The 19,010-nt window shown below is 44.7% G+C and overlaps 1 protein-coding gene across 2 annotated transcripts in view; it reads right to left on the reverse strand.

The window, feature by feature from the left end:
* Positions 1–19,010, reverse strand: part of PPP4R4 (protein phosphatase 4 regulatory subunit 4) — a 145,973-nt gene that overhangs the window by 44,534 nt on the left and 82,429 nt on the right. For both annotated transcript variants that reach the window (XM_054972491.1, XM_054972492.1), the window contains exons 5-7: positions 18,700–18,773; positions 12,217–12,323; positions 2,538–2,645 (exon numbers count right to left, since the gene is read on the reverse strand). In XM_054972491.1, coding sequence (XP_054828466.1) covers positions 2,538–2,645; positions 12,217–12,323; positions 18,700–18,773 — 289 coding nt within the window. The remainder of the gene's footprint in view (positions 1–2,537; positions 2,646–12,216; positions 12,324–18,699; positions 18,774–19,010) is intronic.

Here is a 19,010-nt window from a genome sequence, read left to right on the forward strand (position 1 = left end):
GTATGTAGGTCATATCCTGTGACTTGCAATATCTTCACAAAGATTAAACATATGGCATCCAAAAGCAGGATTTAATGGGGCAAACTCTTACAGTTGCCATTTTTTAATAAAAATCTTACTAATAACTTACACAACACACAACAGAAAACAGGATCGCCCTTCCAATCTCCCTATGGCTTTCAGCACTTCAATCACACCCAATCCATATCGCCCAAATGTTTATCCAAACACACATGCACCCTAAATAAAAACAATGGATAAGACACAAACGAACCATTCTATGACTTTCAAATATGTACATATGTATGTGCAAATGACTTATGGTGGTGTGACCCCAGAGAAGGGCTTTCAAGGCAAGTGAGAAGCAGAGGTGGCTTGCAATTGCTTTCCTCTACACAGTCTTCTTTGGTGGTCCCCCATTCAAGTACCAACCCTGCTTTTCTTCCTAGATCTGACAAATTTGAGCTATTCCATGCAGCCTTTACACTACTTTTGAATACATGTTCATTAATCAGTGGAAGAAAACAGCAAAGAAGGTTAATAGTAGGTGACCTGTTTGAAGAAGACAGCTCAAAAAGGGAAAGAAAGATGATGCTGTCTGAGGTGGACAGGAGGCAAGTTAAAAGAGTGAGGGACTGAAAAGACATCCATATATTTGGCCTGAAAAATGACTGTGGCAAAACAGGCAAAAAAAAACCCAATAAAGAATAATCAAGACCAGACTTAAAGTTCAGGGTAAAGGGGAGTGAATCTGGAAAGGGAAGAAAGAAGGAATCTAACAGGAAAAAGAGGATTCTAAAGGAGTGTTTTAAAGAAATGGAGGATCTGAACATAATGGACAAAAGAAGGCAGGGAGAGACAGAGTTTAGGATGAGGTCCAAACTAACAACAGCCTCCTGTAGTTCTGCTCAGTTAAAAGTATTCAGCTGCAAACAACCTCTCAGGCAGTACACTTCTGGAAAGGCATGGTGTGGAGCGGGCTAAGGGGGCCTGCTCAACACTTTCCCTTCTGGCATTTTCTTCCACCTCCAAGCTGCTCGTTGTCAGCAGGAAATCTGTATGGGGGGGGGAACTGAGCAGGGGATATCTGGGGGAGGGGGACTGAGCAGAAAAATGACCAGATGTAAATGAATTAAGCAGCCCCTCCACTGCCACTGACATTACCCCATTAAAATGCAAAGCTTATAGACAGACATGGGCACGAACCAAAAAAATTTAACGAACCAGCGGTTTGCGGTTTGGTGCTGACGACAATCCTGAGATCACGAACCGCAACAAACATTTTCCGTTCCCGAACCGGTTCACGGTTCATTGGGCGCGGAACGGCCCCCAGGGCACTTAGAGAGCCCATATTCCCGGGGAGTGTTTTGCAAGCTCTCCTACAGCTATCACCAAAGTTTGGACAAGATTGCAAAAGGGATCTTGGAGTTATACCCTCTCCAATCCAAAGCCCCCAGGAAACTCCCACAAAAATCCAAGCTGAATTATACTCTCAGTATCTCTCCCCAAAGGCTAGCAAGTGGCAAGCAAGAGCTCTGTTCCACTCCACTGCTCGCTGAAAGTGAAACCCAGCCCACGGCTATTTATAAGCACAGGTCCCATTAAGCAACGCAGGAGGTCTGTGTTCGGCCATCAGAGCTGCCTATCAGGGTTTGCAGGGATGAGATTGGAGTGCCTGTGGCTACAGAACACCCCCTTCCCCCTCCCTCCCCGGGTGTCTTCTCCAAACTTGTAACCGCTTTGCAGCTCCGTTGTTGGAAGGAAGACCTGCCAATCAAGGTAAGCTGGGCTTCCATTCGGGTTTCCAGGGCGACAGAAGGAGTGCAGACAGAGTTCAGGCATTCCCCCGGCTCCGTTGCCAGGGGAATTGATTGCTGGCGCCTGAGTGTCTGGCTTCCCGAACCACGGCCGAACGCACCGAGCCAGGCATCTCCCGAATGCTGGTTCGTTTGCTGTGGACAATCACGAACCACCAGTTCGCAATCATGTGATCGCCAATTTCATAGGTTTTTGAAGTTCATAATGCGGTTCGTGCCCATCTCTACTTATAGACTTCCTTTTAGTTAGGGGGAAATTAGCATAGGCGCTTACAACACGCAGTTTGGCCTATAATAGGTATGAGAGAGAGAGAGAGAAAGAGAGAGAGATGGAAGATAGTTGAGGTAATGATGTCAAAGGAGCAAGCTGTAAGTGGAGATATAGAAACGATATCAAAGTAGATATAAAGGATGTTAAAGCAATGGTAATGGGTGGCTCATTGGGTGAGGAGGAGAAAGAATCTTTAGTGATTAGGACTTCTTTCAATACTTGCTACCTGAAATCCTTTTGCTGGGGATTGAATTTGGGGGTTTCGGCCTGTCACAGCCTCTTCCAGACCTACAATATAGATACAGTGTGCTACTCTGTACCACCACTTTAAGCATGCCTACATGTGTGCTCGCCAACTATAATGTGCAATGATATTTTTTGTAATTAACATTACCATTCCTCTGGAACTAGCTATAAAACATGTAGTAATTTATCTAAATTGTGCTCACCCTATTCCTTGAGCTATGTGCTCCAGTTGCCGACACATGCAAGAACGAACTTCATATTCTACATCCTGGCACAGAGATTTTACCAGTGGAAGAATTTCTCTTTTAATGCTGAAAAGACAGTTTTTTAAAAAATAAATTAATGGACAAAAAAACCTTAACTCCATTCAGCAGACATATCTAATTCCAATAATGTCAAAGTAACCTGTTGCCACATCACTTCTGATATATCTAACTAAATTTTCCAAGTTTTTCCATAAGTAAGCCACATGTAGGGTTATTGCTACAATAATAGTGATTTAAATGACAAAACAAAACTTTAGGAGTTTTCCTATTTCTAAAAATTTTCATAAAACATAGTTTCTCCATACTAAGAACCATGGCTCAATCTGAATTGCTTACTGGAAGTCATCATTCTAAAGACCAGCTTTTTCATTCAAACTCACCCTATTTTCCTCTTTACTACAGCACTCATCTTACATGGGGAAAGGGTTGTCTATTCCTGCAGATTTGGGGGTGGAGCCTGGAGAGGGCAGGGTTTAGGAGGGAGGGATCTCAATGGGGTACAATACTATAGAGTTCAACCTCCAAATAAGCCATTTTCTCCAGGGGAAATGATCTCTGTCATCTGGAGAGCAGTTCTAATGCTGGAAGATGATGTCCCACTGGGAGGTTGGCAGCCCTCCATGGGGATCCAATATCCCACATGTAGATCCCATGACGCCAGCATAGCCTTTTTTAGTGGTCACTGGTCCTTCCTTTTCATTAACAGAAATGCCGTTTGGTTCCAAACCATTATCTATTTTGTTGAACTCTGATAAATTAAGAAGGAGTGGAACCAATTTAGGAAAAATGTACCTAGATTACTAGCTACTAACTTAAAAGAAAATTTTATGAGATTCTTTTTCATGTGTTTTAGATGAATGAATACAAAATTCTTGCAATACAATTTTCAACCTAATAAATTAAATGATGAACTATCTTTTTCCCTCTAGATTCTAAGATAATTCTTTTATCTGAAAGATATTATTGAAAACACCAGTTCATTCGCAATTGTTAATTTGCTCATGGCAGCTAAAATATGTATGCCAGCTCGTTGGGAAAAAAATGATGCACTTTAAATGTCTGATTGGAAAATAGCGGATCTCAATTAACATATACTTGAAAACTCTATAGAATGAATGTGATACTTCAGGAAAAAATTTCAGGAGAATGTTTGTTCTTATGTAGTTTTCACTATGCTATAACTTTATTTCTTTTCTATATTGCTTTAAACAAAATTTGACAGAAAAAAGCAAAATGCTGCTTTAAACACCAAATGGAAGTGCAAATATTAACAAACTATTGTATTAATTTGCTGATGTTAACAGATAGGTAGAATCATATATTTAATAATACCTAACAATGAAATTCAGTTGAATGTAAAACAAATATATTTTCATATACATAGAAATGAAAACACTAGTTACTTGGTCATCCTTAAATGCTTAACAGCAAAAACAAAAAAGGGGGAAAGTTTAATGTAAACCTATAATCTTCAAGTTAATATCATGGATAAAACTTGAGATGCATTTGTTCAAAAAAAAAAAAAAGCAGCTCTTCACCAGTATCCATTTAATCACAGGACATGCTCTGACTGGTCAAGATTTTTACAAAAGCTGTGACAAATGTTTTATAATAAACATTTTCATCTCATAAAAAGGGAGGAGTTGCATAAAAGCCATCTCCCTCTGCCACCCACTCATCTTGACATCTTCTTCACAGCTGCTTGATGACAGTCCTGGTAGTGGTAGCGATGATCATGTACTAAACAACTACTCTGAACCATTTTTATCCTGTCATCTATACCAGAAAAAGGGCAGAAAGCATTCTGATTGGGCTTTGTGATATTATCACAGAACTAAATTTGTTGTTATGATGCCAAACCAGATGAAGAACGTTTGGTGCTCTCATTCTGAATTGTCTTTGTGACATCCTCAAATAGGCAAACCTTATAGCCTATATGGTACTGCCACAAACTCAAATCAAAATGAAGCCAATGCTTTCTGCCCACACTCTGGCATAGAGAAGGGGAAAAAACGTGATTGCACAGTGGCAGAGAATATAACTGCCACGACTATTGCCAGTACTGTGATCACAAAAATGGGCAATTGTGTTATCCTAATCTGCAGCTCCATTCCGCAGAATTCCCCCACCCAAAGGGGTGGTGTTTGCTGATGGCAAATAAGGGGGTGAAGTTATAGGAGAGAGGAACCATTTCAACTCTGTACTCATTTATATTTTTTGATCTGTTAGCTTCCAAGAGATAATGATCGAGCACACAGATATCTGTCCTAAATAATCAATAAAACTGAGAAGGACATGTTAGGACAGAAAATTGTAAGGCATGGTATCTACAGCTAGGAAGAAGAAAATGGCTTCAGGATTCCAGCCGGATGGCTCTCTTGTTGTACCAACGTATAAATTATTACAATAGGACATACAAGTAACTACAGTAATACAGCACCATAAAACCTGTTGTTAAGACACTATTGGAAGTAAAATAGGATCACAAAAATAGGCCAGCACAAATGTTTAAGTCTGTCTGCACCTTTCTGCAAAATAAAATCAGGTCTGTTTTTATTTTATTCTGAATTCAATGGTGAAGAAAAGAATCTTCTTCACTCCGTTAGACAGAGCAATACAGAATTGGTTGCTTGATGGTATCCACCCACAATTGAAGAGGACTTTAAAAACCAGCTTTCTGTATGGTTATAATGGACATTTGCACTGTTGTATAAAGAAGCAGGCATAATTCTTAGACAGCTATAGTGTTAAGACTAGAAGAAAATAAAAACCTGGATTGAGCATTTATGAACCCCAGCACACCTGCTTTGGTATTTCTATTACCAGCCTTGATCCTCTGAAATGTAAGACAGGCAAAAGGATTCCAAGACCCTTACATTGCCATCCAAAACAGAGTTCTAAGCTCATTGACTTCATGGACTGAGAATGGTGTGGCTGTGCTTAGGATGGCACTGTGAGAAGAACAAAGTGGCACTTTTAGATAAAAGAGAACCTGGTATCAGAATTACCTTCATGCAGGACCAAATGCTACCATTTTATGCAACCCTGCAGTCCTTAACAGGGAGCACATGTAAAACAGGGTTAACATACCTGTAACTTATGTTCATCGAGTTCTTCTGTGCTGACACACATGGGGACTGCGCAGGCGCAGGCCAGCCGCCAGAGAATTTTCTAGAGCTTCCATGGCTCCGAAGGGGCCGTTTGTCGCGCACCTCAGCGACCGCTTTCCCGCCCAAACGGTCACGTGATCCTCCAGCGACCAACGGCCCCTTCCCTCAGTTCTCCCTTGCCGCCGCTTGACCAACACACTTCAGCCATAACACCTTAAAAACACCAATTTCCGTTACAGCCATCACATTAACGTGCATTGGAGTTCACAGCGGGGTAGGAGGGAGGGTTGTGTGTCAGCACAGAAGAACTCGATGAACATAAGTTACAGGTATGTTAACCCTGTTTTCATCTTCGTTCTTCTGTGCCTCCACACATGGGAGTGTACACAATAAGGAAGGCGGGGGTGAAGTCCAACACAATTTTATTGAACAAACAAGAACAAAAACAAATAGATATGTATATATACATCTATGTAAAAAACTGTGTAAGGACACATAAATACTCAATATTTACATATATACACCCCAAGGTACATATATACACTCTTTCACTCAAGGGTACCCAGCAGGTACGCCAAGAAAGTCATCCCAAAACCCCCTCAGGAAAAAAGGGAGTGTAAGATAGCCTTGGCCACAGATACATCCTGCTCCGCATTGACATCAACGGCGTAATGCCTGACAAAGGTGTCTGCAGAGGACCATGTGGCTGCTTTACAAATGTTAAGCAGGGGCACCCCCCTGAGGAGTGCCGAAGAGGATGCTTGGGACCGCGTGGAGTGGGCTCTAACATGAAGCGGGCAAGCCACCCCTGCCAGGGAATAGGCCTTGCTAATGGCCGTCACAATCCACCTAGACAGGGTATGTGAGGAAGCCCTGTTACCCTTGTCCTTGGCCCCAAAACATACAAACAGGTGAGGACAGGAGCGGAATCCCTTCGCCTTATCCAGGTAATAGGCTAGGGCCCTCTTCAAGTCTAGGGAATGAAGGGCCTTTTCCCCCTTAGAGGAAGGTTGAGGAAAGAATGCAGGCAGTGAGATATCCTGCGAGAGGTGGAAGGCGGACACCACCTTGGGCAGGAACCCGAGGCAGGGACGCAGGACCACCTTGTTGGGATGAAACACAAGAAAGGGAGGGTCAGACCGCAGTGCAGACAGCTCACTGACCCGTCTGGCCGACGTCACGGCCACCAAGATTGCTACCTTGTAGGATAGCATATCCAAGGGGCAGGTAGCCATAGGCTCAAATGGAGGCAACATGAGACGTGAGAGTACCAAGGACAGCGACCACTGAGGCACTGGTGCCGACACAGGCGGGTAAAGATTATACATGCCTTTAAGGAACTGGCGGGATTGTGGGTGAGAAAACACCGTAGCACCCTCAATTCCGGTGTGAGTAGCTGATATCGCTGCCAGGTGGACCTTGAGGGAGGAAACCTTCAAGCCCAGGCCACGCAAGTGGCACAAATACTCGAACACAACCCCCAAGGGACTGCTTTCGGGCACCACTCCTCTGGCAAGTGCCCAAAGCTCAAATCTGCGCCACTTGGCTGCATAAGCGCGCCTAGTGGATGGCCGACGAGCGTTCAGGAGGACCCTTTGTACCTCGTCAGTAAATCCTACAGGGGAGGAACGATCCGCCAAGCCGTCAGGTGCAGCTTCCCGGGATCGTGGTGGACTAGGCTCCCGTTCAGGAGAAGGTCTTGCCGAGGGGGCAGACTCACATATGTCTGTTGGGAGATCTGTAGGAGCTTTGGGAACCAAACCTGACGTGGCCAAAAGGGGGCCACCAGGATGCAGTCCGTCCTGTCTTCCTCTATCTTGCACAGGACCCTGGGGATCAAGGGGAACGGAGGAAACATGTAGTGCAAGCCCTGCGTCCACGTAAACTGGAAGGCATCCCCAATAGAGAGGGGGTCGCTCCCTGCCCTGGAACAGAACGTGTGGGCCTTGGTGGTTGCCGCAGTGGCGAACACGTCTATCACTGGATGACCCCACATCTGAAAGATCGGCCCAATGCACTCTACGTTCAGTTCCCACTCGTGGTCCAGCAAAGGGACCCTGCTGAGGGCATCTGCCCGGGCATTGTCTGACCCAGCCACGTGTATAGCACGGAGCGACACACCGTTCCTGATAGCCCACTGCCAAGTGAGCGTGGCTTCCCGGCACAGGGCCATGGACACTGTGCCCCCCTGCTGATTCACGTAGTACATGGCAGTCGTGTTGTCCGTCTGCACCAACACCTGACGATTTCTCAGCAGTGCTGTAAGAGATACAAGTGCGAAACGAATGGCCCTTAGTTCAAGCACATTGATATGGAGGGTCTTTTCCCTCTCAGACCAGACATCCTGCACAGACACATCACCACAGTAAGCCCCCCATCCCAACAGAGAGGCATCAGTGGTAACCGTGACGTCATGGTGCTGATACCCAAAGGGGGTCCCTCTAAACAAGTTGACATCAGACAGCCACCAGTCCAAGGAGGAGAGGATGACCCTTGGGACAGAGAATTTGAGGGACGGAGGGTGCAGCAGAGCATCGTACCTCCGCACAAACCAGTTCTGGAGAGGGCGCATACGCAGCCTAGCAAAAGGCACCACAGAGGTGGCCGCTGCCATATGCCCTAGTAAGCACTGGATAGTGCGCACAGACTGGAATCGGTTCCTTTTTAACATGGACACTAGACCTCTTAGGGACCGAGCCCTCTCCAAAGGGAGCAGAGCCTTACCCTCCACAGAGTCTAAAAGTGCACCAATGTAGGACACTTTGCAGTTGGGCACCAGTTTGGATTTCTCAAAGTTCACCAGGAGCCCCAGGCGTTGGCAAGTGCTAAGTACCAAGTCAATGTCCTGCACCAGCCTAGACTCTGAGTCAGCCACGATGAGCCAGTCATCGAGGTACGGAAAGATGGTACAGCCTTCTTCCCGCAGGAAGGAAACCACAGGGGCCACACATTTCGTGAACACTCGTGGGGCAGTGGACAGGCCAAAGGGGAGCACCTTATACCGGAAAACCCTTTGCCGGTAAACAAAGCTCAGGTATTTCCTGTGCTCCTCCCGTATCCCCACGTGAAAATATGCGTCCTTTAAGTCAAGAACCGCAAACCAATCCCCCTGTTTCAGCAAGGCGATCACAGCCGCCAACGTAACCATTTTGAATTTGGTCACCCTGAGGAAGGCATTAAGGTCCCTCAGATCTAAAATGGGACGTAAGCCCCCATCCTTCTTAGGGACCAGGAAGAACCTAGAGAAGAAACCCTTTACAGAGTCCTCATAGGGCAATTCTTCCACAGCACCCTTGGCCAAGAGCGACACGATCTCCGCATCCAGCTCGGCCATAGTGTTATTGACAGCCGTCAGGGGTGAACTGCATCTAGGCAGCTCAACGAACTCCAGCCCGTATCCCAGTTCAACAATTGTTAAGACCCATGAGTCAGATGTTATTGACTCCCACTCAGAGAGGAGTGGACTCAGTCTGTCCGAAAAGTTCGGGGATACGGCTGGCGTGACCCGTCAGTACTGCCTCCCGGCGCCCTGCTGATCTCTCTGCTGGGCCGGTTGCTGTGCCGGACGAGGCTTGAAGGGCCGACGCCTCCTCTGCTGTTGTGCGGGAGGGTAAGGCCGCTGCTGGTAGGCAGGATACTGTTGGTAGCCCGGCCGCTGCTGTTGGTATCTGCCCTGGTAGTGGTAAGGGCCGGACCGGGGAGCGTACCGTGGCCTGGAGGAGGGCTTGTCCGCAGGAGCCAGCCCCAAGGACCGCGCCGTCTGCCTGTCCTCTTTTTTCTTTTTCAGGGTCTCGTCGGTCGATTTGGAGAACAGCGATTCCCCTTCAAAGGGCATGCTCTCCACCCTGGAACGCACCTCCTGGGACAGGGCCGTAGACCGCAACCAGGAGTGGCGCCTGAGGACCACCGCCGAAGCCATTCCCCGAGTAGCAGTGTCGGCAGCGTGGCTCCCAGCATTCATTTGCTGTTTAGACAGCCGGACAGCATCTGTCTGCAACAGGGAGACGACAGCCTTCTGCTCAGGTGGGAGGTCTCGAGTGTAGGATGCCAACTTCTCCCAGAGGTAGAGCTGGTAACCAGCCATGATGGTCTGGTAGTTGGCGATCCTCAGACCCAGCGAAGCGACAATGTACTGACGCCTGCCCATGGCATCCAGCTTCTTGCCCTCTTTATCGGCAGGCACCGAGGAGTGACCCGACCGTCGGGGGTTGAATTCCTCCGTGACCAAGGAGGAAGGTGGAGGGTGCTTCACCAATGCCGGCCAGGTGCCCTGCTTGATCTTGTAAAGCTGCTCAATCCTCTTAGATGTTGGAGGCTGGTCACAGGGCACCTTCCACACCTTCTCCACGATCTCCTCAATACCCTCGAGCATGGGGAAGCCAATAGACGCCGGATTATCCCCGTAGATCCGCTTGAGGAGCTTGTCCTTGGTCTGGGGGACTGCTGAAGAGATGTCCATCTCGAGGGCCTGAGCCATCCTTGCCATCTGGTCGGAGTAGATGCGGAGGTCCTCGAATGGGGAGCCCGCAGATGGTACCAGATCGTCAGCCGGCGATGGCTCGGATCAGGACTCCGATTGGTAGTCGCCGAGGCTCTCCACATCGCCCTCCTCGGAACCGAGCTGGGATTCCTCACCCTGGGTCGGAGGGGGAAACCACGCTTGCTTCGATGTCGAAGGCCTCGGTTCCGACGTCGAAGGCCTCGGTTCAGACACAGAGAAACCGGCAGGTGCCCCTTCCCACTGGCAATGGTATGGCGAGGGAAGGAAGGAGGCTTGACGATGTCGGGACGCAGCGGACCGGACAGACCGGACACTGTCCCCGGACCGACGTCGCTCACGACCGGCAGCAGGTGGAGATGGACGGGCAGGAGATGGACGGACCCGACGAGGAGACGGGCTCGGTTCCAATCTCGGCGACCGAAGGGCAGGAGATGGCTGTACTACGGCGCGGGCTCGGCTCCGGCCCCGACGAGAACTCTGCGGGCACCGTCTCGAAGGCCATCGGATCCGGCACCGGCACGGAGAGTTCCTCTGGTTCGGGGGAACCCAGATGAGGGGAAGGCGTGTGAGGAAGCACGATGACCTCCTCCTGGGGAGCGGGATGCGGCGACCGATGATGTTTGGTCTTCTTCTTCTTCTTTGCCGGTTCCGAAGAAGACCTCGGAACCGACGCGCTCCTCGCCTTCGAAGGGGACCTCGGTTTCGATCTCTTAGACTTAACAGGGATCGACCCGGTCGTCGGTTCCGACCAAGGACTCGGTACCAGGATCCTCGGTTCCGATGTCGGTCTCGGATCCGACCTGGTGGAAGATGCGCTACGGGGCGGCCGCACCGGTCCCTGCGCTGGGGAGGCCGCTCTCGACGCCGAGGTACTCGGGGGACGCGATTTCGACCCCGACCTCGTGGAGGCCACAGAGCCAGCTCTTGAGCGCCTTTCAGCAGAGGGGCTAGGGCCGGCCTTAGGTAACGGGGTCCCCTCGGACATGACCGACTGCCACAGAGATGAATTCAGTCGGGCCCTCCGATCCTGCCGGGCCTTGTTGGTGAAGCCCTGGCAGATCTTGCAGGCCGACACGTTATGGGTCTCCCCCAAACAAAACAGGCACAGTTCATGGCCATCGGTTTTGGCCATCTTGGTGTGGCATTGGAGGCAATGCTTGAAGAGAGCCGTTGAGGCCATCTTCAGGGGCACCCGAAAGAAGGGTCAAAAAACAGCCCGAGTCAAATTACCGAGTGTTTCGTCAAAGTCCAGAGGGAGATCCGATAGAATAGTCGAGATCCGAAGTCCGAAGTCCAAAAGCCAAGATTAATCAGTCAGAAAAGCACGAAGCACAAGCACAGAGCGAAGCTCACACGTTCTCTCCAAGCGGCGGCAAGAAGAGAACTGAGGGAAGGGGCCGTTGGTCGCTGGAGGATCACGTGACCGTTTGGGCGGGAAAGCGGTCGCTGAGGCGCGCGACAAACGGCCCCTTCGGAGCCATGGAAGCTCTAGAAAATTCTCCGGCGGCTGGCCTGCGCCTGCGCAGTCCCCATGTGTGGAGGCACAGAAGAACGAAGATGAATAATAAAGTGCTTAATAAGTTCAAAAATATAGTGGTTACAGCCAGTGGAGGTAAATATGGAAATCAGGATGAAACTAAGTCATTTCTCCATGGCCCTTGAAAATTATTATGAGCATTTTTTAAATCACACCCAAACTGTAAAAAAAATGCAGGGACCTTTATTACAGTTGCAATTAGCAAGTTCTCATTCATTAAGATCTGAGGGAGGCGAGGATGAAAATGCATACACAGGAGCAGTACTTTGCAGCTTGTGTCCATGTTAGCTTGTAGATATGTTGGAAAGTGGTCCATTTTCCCCAAGCACAGATACATGTTACTTTGACTGCAGTCCTAGAAACACTTTATTGGAAGTAAGCCCCACTGAATGAAATGGAACTTACTTCCAAGTAGACCTGCAGATGTTTCAATTATTAGGACATCTGAAACACATACAAGCTACTCACATATGAGCTTCAAACTTGTTAGCTAATTTTCCCAAGATTTTACAACTAACCAAGCGAGACTGAAGTGTTTGGGAAAGCTGTGCCTTGGAAACAAGAGGATTCAGGATCTGGAAAGGAAAAAATTGAAGGGGGAAAAAATCAAACAATAAATCTAGTGATGATAAGTCAAAAAAGCAAAGCAGTAAAAACTATACATTAGGAATCATTGTACATGTTAATATTGCTGCTAATGCCTGCTGCCTCATCAGCTTATATATGCAAACCCACTCCCCCCCACACCATTAAAAAACACCTGCACCTTCACATAATACAGGGTACATTCTTTTTACCTTCATAAAGAACCATGTGGGGGGGTAATACTACAAAAATTTTTAAAGAGTAGTTCAAAAGAGGATAGTGTAAAGGAGTCGCTATCCTCATCTTTTTGAAATATCACAGCTTGAGCAGGAAAAATTGAAATTGTGTTGAAGAAAAGAGAATTCCCTGTTTGGAAGAGTGAACTTTTTTTTCTCAGTACACAGTGAACAAGTGAGTTAATATCATCTGATCTCAAGCTATCACTTGGCAGGCACTTTCTGCTCTAGACCACCTCAAAGCACAAAATAAGGTTCACAGGCTCTAAGGCATTTACTCCTGAATGCTCCACTAATTGGGATTAGCATAAGGCAGATGCTTTCTCAAAATTCAAAAAGATACAAGCGAGAAATCTGAGAATACTCAGATGGAAGAGGACATCTTATTCTACCCTACCCTTGCTGGTCCCTGAGACAGCAGAAGTGATAAGCAGCAGTTTGGAGTGGAAAGCACACATGGCATGTTTTCTGCTCCTAGGGTTGCCAGCTCCAAGTTGGGAAATTCCTGGAGATCTAGGGTGTAAAACTGGGAGAAACCTGGAGAAAGAGGGGTTTGGGGAGCGAAAGGACCTTGGCATGGCATAATTCCATGGAGTCCACCCCCCAAAGTAGCCATTTTCTCCAGGTGAACTGATCTCTGTGGCCTGGAGACCAGTTGTAATTCCAGGGGATCTCCAGCTACTACCTGGAGGCTGGTAACCCTATCTACTCCTAACGTTCCTCTGCATCCCCCCACCAGCCAGGTGAGGGAGGTGCTTTCCACTCTAAGCACCCTGTTCCATCACTGGATGGCCATGGCTGGGAGGAGGCTTGGAGCAGCTCCAGTGCACTTCCTGCTCCAAACCTCCACAATCACCTGGCCAGCGGTGGCAGGCGGAGAAGGCTTGGAGAAGAAAGTACTCGGGGGGGCTTGAAGTAGAAGCACATCCTGCACACTTTTGACTCCAAGCCACCTCCAACCAGGTTGCTGCAGAGATCTCATGACATAGCATCACAAGAACTTGTTCAATTCTTTTCCGTTGAAGGCCTTGGTGGTGGTGGTGGTGTTTAACTTTGTTTTTTAAAAAATAATTTGGAGACTTTACTGCAAACCTGGGTGTTCCCCCACATTTGTAGAAACGGCTTCCCTTTATTTAGATCAATTTCAATCCAGACATAGTAAACAAAACCGAAACAAATATAGGAGACACCTTTAGGATTTAACTGTGGTATAGGTAAAGAATATAAAATTTTTGAAAACATTTAAGACATGGAAAAAACAGCTTCATGGAAATATTTAGAAAAAAACTGAATATACACAAACCTAAAGTTCTTTTACCATAAGATGCATCATTTATGGCCTAGCATATTAAAAATTACAATTTAGCATATATATGAAACTTAAAAAGTATAAGTGTCTCATGGCACTGTTTTTATGCTGTTTTAAGTTTGGGATAGTTTCTTCAAACAAAATACAAAAGAGACAGGTGCAAACTGCTGCACTCTTTGCTACCTTAACACATACATGTTAGTTTCTGCCATCTGAGACGTAAGGAATAATAAAAGTTGGAATTAAAAACCACAAATTTTGTGTTAAAAAGGCAGTATATTATTTAGACAGAAACAGTCTAATATAGTCACAATAGGACAAGCAGGACTTGAATCCAGTGGCACCTTAGAGACCAATAAGATTTTCAGTGTATAAACTTTCAAGAATCAAAGCTCCCATCTTTAGATACAAGTAGGAGTGGCAATCCCTGTGCATTTATATCACAGTCAGGAGGTGGGAGGGGTGAAAAAAAGAAAGAAGTAAAGGTACAGGGATGTAAAGGTAGAGTGTTACAGTGCAGCTTCATTAGGACAGAAATTAGCTTCTGTAGTAAGATAAGAAGCCTATGTTTTTATTAAGCCTCAGGGGTTCTATTGTTTTGAAGTCATGAATGAACTCAAGTTTAACAATTTCACATTGTACTCTGCCCTTGAAGCTTCTTTGAGGCATGCCACTTTTAGGTCATGTCCTAGAAGATTAAAATGTTCTCCCACTGTTTTTTACATGATGTTATGTCAAATACCAGATTTATGTCCATTTATTCTTTTGTGTAGGGACTGACCTGCTTGTCCAATATAGAGAAAGAAGACATGGAAGAATTTTACCAAGGCTTCAGCATTTTCCACCTCATCATCAACCTGACCATAAAGCAATCCACATAGGAAGTACATTTTCTAGACACCACTATACAAATACAAAGCAGGAGCTTAAGAACCACCTCATACAGGAAACCTACTGATTGGCAAACATATCTTCACGCCTCCAGTCACCATCCTAACCACAGCAAACAATCGACTGACTTTAGCCAAGTTCTAGCCACATCTGTTCCAATCAATCTGACAGAGATTCTCACATGCAAGATCTACAACAGACATTTTTGGAATTTCAATACCCACCTGATGTAGTAAGGAAAAAGATCAACAAAGCCAGAAGGATACCAACGGATAACCTGCTACAAGATAGGCTCAAACAAAACAACAATAGAACACCACTGGTAGTTACATACAGCTCCCAGCTCAAACAAGTTCAATGCATCATTAATGTCTTGCAACCTATGCTGGATAATGATACTTTTCTCTCTCAGGCATTGGGAGGCAAACCTTTTCTTGCTCAAAGTCAGCCCCCTAACCTTTAACAACTTCTCAGTCACAATACTGTACTTCCTGAGATGGACATGGACTCTGGGACCAAAACCTGCAACAAACCAAGATGCCAACTCTGTCCCCATATTCATTCAGACAACATAATCACTAGACCTAATAACACCAGTTATACCATCTCAGGTTCATTCACGTGTTCATCTTCCAGTATTTTATATATGCTATCAAGTGTCAACAATGCCCTTCCACTCTCTACAGTGGACAAACAGGTCATTCACTATGCAGAAGAATAAATGGACATAAAGCTGATATAAAAAATCACAACACTCACAAACCAGTGGGAGAACATTTTAATCTTCCAGGACGTTCCATTGCTGACCTAAAAGTGGCAAGCCTCAAAGAAGCTTCAATGTCATATTACCATGTGAGATTGCTCAACTTGAGTTCATTCATGAGTTCAGAACAATGGAACCCCAGAAACTGAATAGAGATTTAGGATTTTTATCTTACAACAGATGTGAATTTCTGCCCTAATCAAGGTACCTTGTAACATTGTGCCTTTACATCCTGTTTCACCCCTCTCACCTCCTGACTGGGATATAAAGGCTCAGGGATCTCCACTCTTAATTGTATCTGAAGAAGGGAACTTTGAATCTCGAAAGTTTAGACCTTGAAAATCTTGTTGGTCTCTAAGGTGCTACTGGACCCAAATCCAGCTGTACTACAGCAGATGAGCACAGCTGCCAATCTGAAACTAAATATAATAGAATTAGCAACACATTTTGGTATCAAACTAAATCTGACAACACTGAAAAACAGCAACTCTTCAACAGTGTATTATCATCATTTAAACAATAAAAAGATCTTTGCAAATATGTTGTATATTTTACAATATCCACAGGAATTATCATTTTCTAATGCTGTACATTGGTTACATCAAAATCTTCATACTGCACACGTTGAGTAAAATGTTGTCTTAAATGCATTTCTCTCATTCCTAAAGAAAAGAGATTATAGGTGCTTTTTTCAGTGCTCCTGAAAATTTATGATTTTTCCACTGGGGAAAACCTGGAGAAAAATGTCTGGCTGGGGGTGCAGGAAAAAATGGGGTGGCAACACCCCCACACCAGCGCCTTCACATCTCTATGCAAAGCTAGGTTTAAACATTAATGAACAGGCAATGACACAAATTCAGCATTTAAAAAGAAAAATCAAAGGCTCTCATAATGAGAGGGGGAAAGTAGAACAACAGTTTGGAAGAAAAACAGCTCACGGCTTCAGTCCAGATCAGTTACAAAAAGTTTGCATCTCTTTAATAAAATACAAGGTTTTGAGAAAGAAAGCCCAGAAAGCAGTGCTAAATGCAGATGTATCTTGGGACATAGTGCATACTACATCATCTGATACTATTTTCGAAAAAAAAATACTTGAAAAATTATACTGGTCTGGATGCAATACAAGTCATTGCTGTTTTGTTATCTTTCTTTCAGAAGTGGCTTATGAGGAAGCACCTGTGATTGAAAGGTATGAAATCAGAAACAAACCCTAAAAAGAAAGGACTTGAGTTGACATTTCAAGCAAATGTAACTCCAGAGCGCTTTCTTGCACTCTAATTAATTAGATTATGAAAAGGCCTGCATGCCATTCTAGTATGAAGCTAAAAACATCTTACCAATTATAATCCTCACAAAGCAAGTTCCTAAAGTTAATATTATCTTGTTTTACAATGATTCCAGGGAGGAAATGCAACGGAAGTCAATTTAATTTTTCTAAGTGGAATTACATTAGAGGAAACTAGACTGAAATGCTTTGTGCCTTCCCCAAACCGTTTTTAGCTTTGTGCCCATTAAGTGCAATTTTTAAAAGAAGATTATGGATTCTAGTAATTAATGTGTTTGTTGTTCAAAACCCCCCTGTTCATACAGCTTTCCTTTGGTAAGGTGGTTATTCTGCCTCAAAGAATTTACAGCTGGATGACTAGAACACACTGAGACCTACACATTTGCAAATCCCACTGAAATGTATGACAATAACAACAATAACAATAACACTTGCCATATATATTGTACTATTTGAGTGTTCAAAGCACTTTGCATACATTATTAACAGATCTGCACAACTTGCAAATTAGCAAGCTGAACAAATTCAGCTCTCCAAATCACCAGGCCACCCATAAACCCTCCCTATTTGCAGCATTACTGAAGCTGCTGAAATTTGGAAGATGTTTAATATCTAGTGGACTGATATACCTGTGTCAGGACAGGGAAACTGCATCCTTTCCTATCAGGATACATCTCCTCATCCAGAATGTAAAATTTTGAATTAGCTCATCTTCTGGAATGGAACTGATTAATTAGAAATCCTCCATTGTTGCTTTTTTAAAAATTTCAGAATGCTCTAGAGAATGTTATACATCCACTATTTGCTACAGCTTTTGGTTCATTCACCTCTTTTTTCCCTCCTATATTAACAATGCACACACGCACCGATGTGCAGGAGTGTGCATGTACATCAGTAAAATGCTGAACAAAAGAATCTTAAGCAATAATGTGTTCAGTTACATCAAGGTTGCTTTTCTGCATTATTTTATCAACACATTTACATTAGCAATATAAAAGGGTGGAAATGTATACAAATTTGGAAATTTGCAGCATTCTATGCATGCTCCAGTTCCAGAATTAGTTGTAGAAATTCTTCTAGCTAAACTCAAGTTCAGAAGCAGTGAGACACAGGGCAAAACAAACCTAAAGAATGAGAAAGGAACAGAGCAATTCCACTCATCTCTACCATTCTGGTTTATGGGTCCCCAAGATGTGTAGATTAAACTTACTTCATATGTTGACCTATGAACAGATGGGCACTCCCTTCTGGTGTTCTTTACATGGTCTTCCATCCATGGGAGTGTGTGTGTGTCACTTAACCATGAAAAACTCCTGTGTCACTAGGAAAATGCTCCAGCTAGGGTTACCAGATCCTTCACCCTCCTGGCAGGAGAGGGGGACCTGGCACTCTCCTCTTCGAAGCCCACACTCCTGGTGCAGCGCAATGCATGTTTATCATTTACTGTTTCTACTGATGCCATCAAAACTCTGCTACAATCACATACTTGTACATATGTGTGTGTGTGTATTTTATTAATATATAAAGCACTTTTTGACTTCTTGAACTAAAATGTACTAGAAAAACATTTGAACTTTAGTAACATGCTATTTTAAGAAGACAATGTATTAAGACAACCATACAATATTCAGATTAACCACCTTTGTAAATAAAATAAATATTATAATAATGTGATTGTACAATAACCAAATAAACTAGAAACAATCCATACATGTACTCATTGTATGCTATTACCACTACATAAATAGATTTTTACAAATAGTTTTGTTTTGCTCCGTGTTAAATGAAAACACTTTGAACTAATGTTCAGAAAACTATACGATACATCCTCCCCTAAGAACACTGCTGGATTATGGCTATCAAAGGAAAACAGTAGCAATACCTCATGTCTTATGGTTTCTTTTGGTAAAGCTTCTATTGCAGCAAGAAGGGTTTCCAGCCATGCATTACTGACACCTGTAAGGCACAAATGGATTACATATATATATATGTTTACATGCACACGTTATAACATATAGCTGTTTCATGAGGCTCCTTTCAGTTACAGCCTCATTTCACAGTTTTTAAATGACACAACTACAATGCTTTAAAAAAGATTTTACTATTACATGTTTTGATTGGAAAGGGGCTGGAGAGATTTCAGCAGACAGGAGCTTTAATTGTAATCTTATCAGACTATGATCTAAATCTCCT

The sequence above is a fragment of the Eublepharis macularius genome, chromosome 2 (assembly GCF_028583425.1).
Source record: "Eublepharis macularius isolate TG4126 chromosome 2, MPM_Emac_v1.0, whole genome shotgun sequence".
Taxonomy (NCBI): Eukaryota; Metazoa; Chordata; class Lepidosauria; order Squamata; family Eublepharidae; genus Eublepharis; species Eublepharis macularius.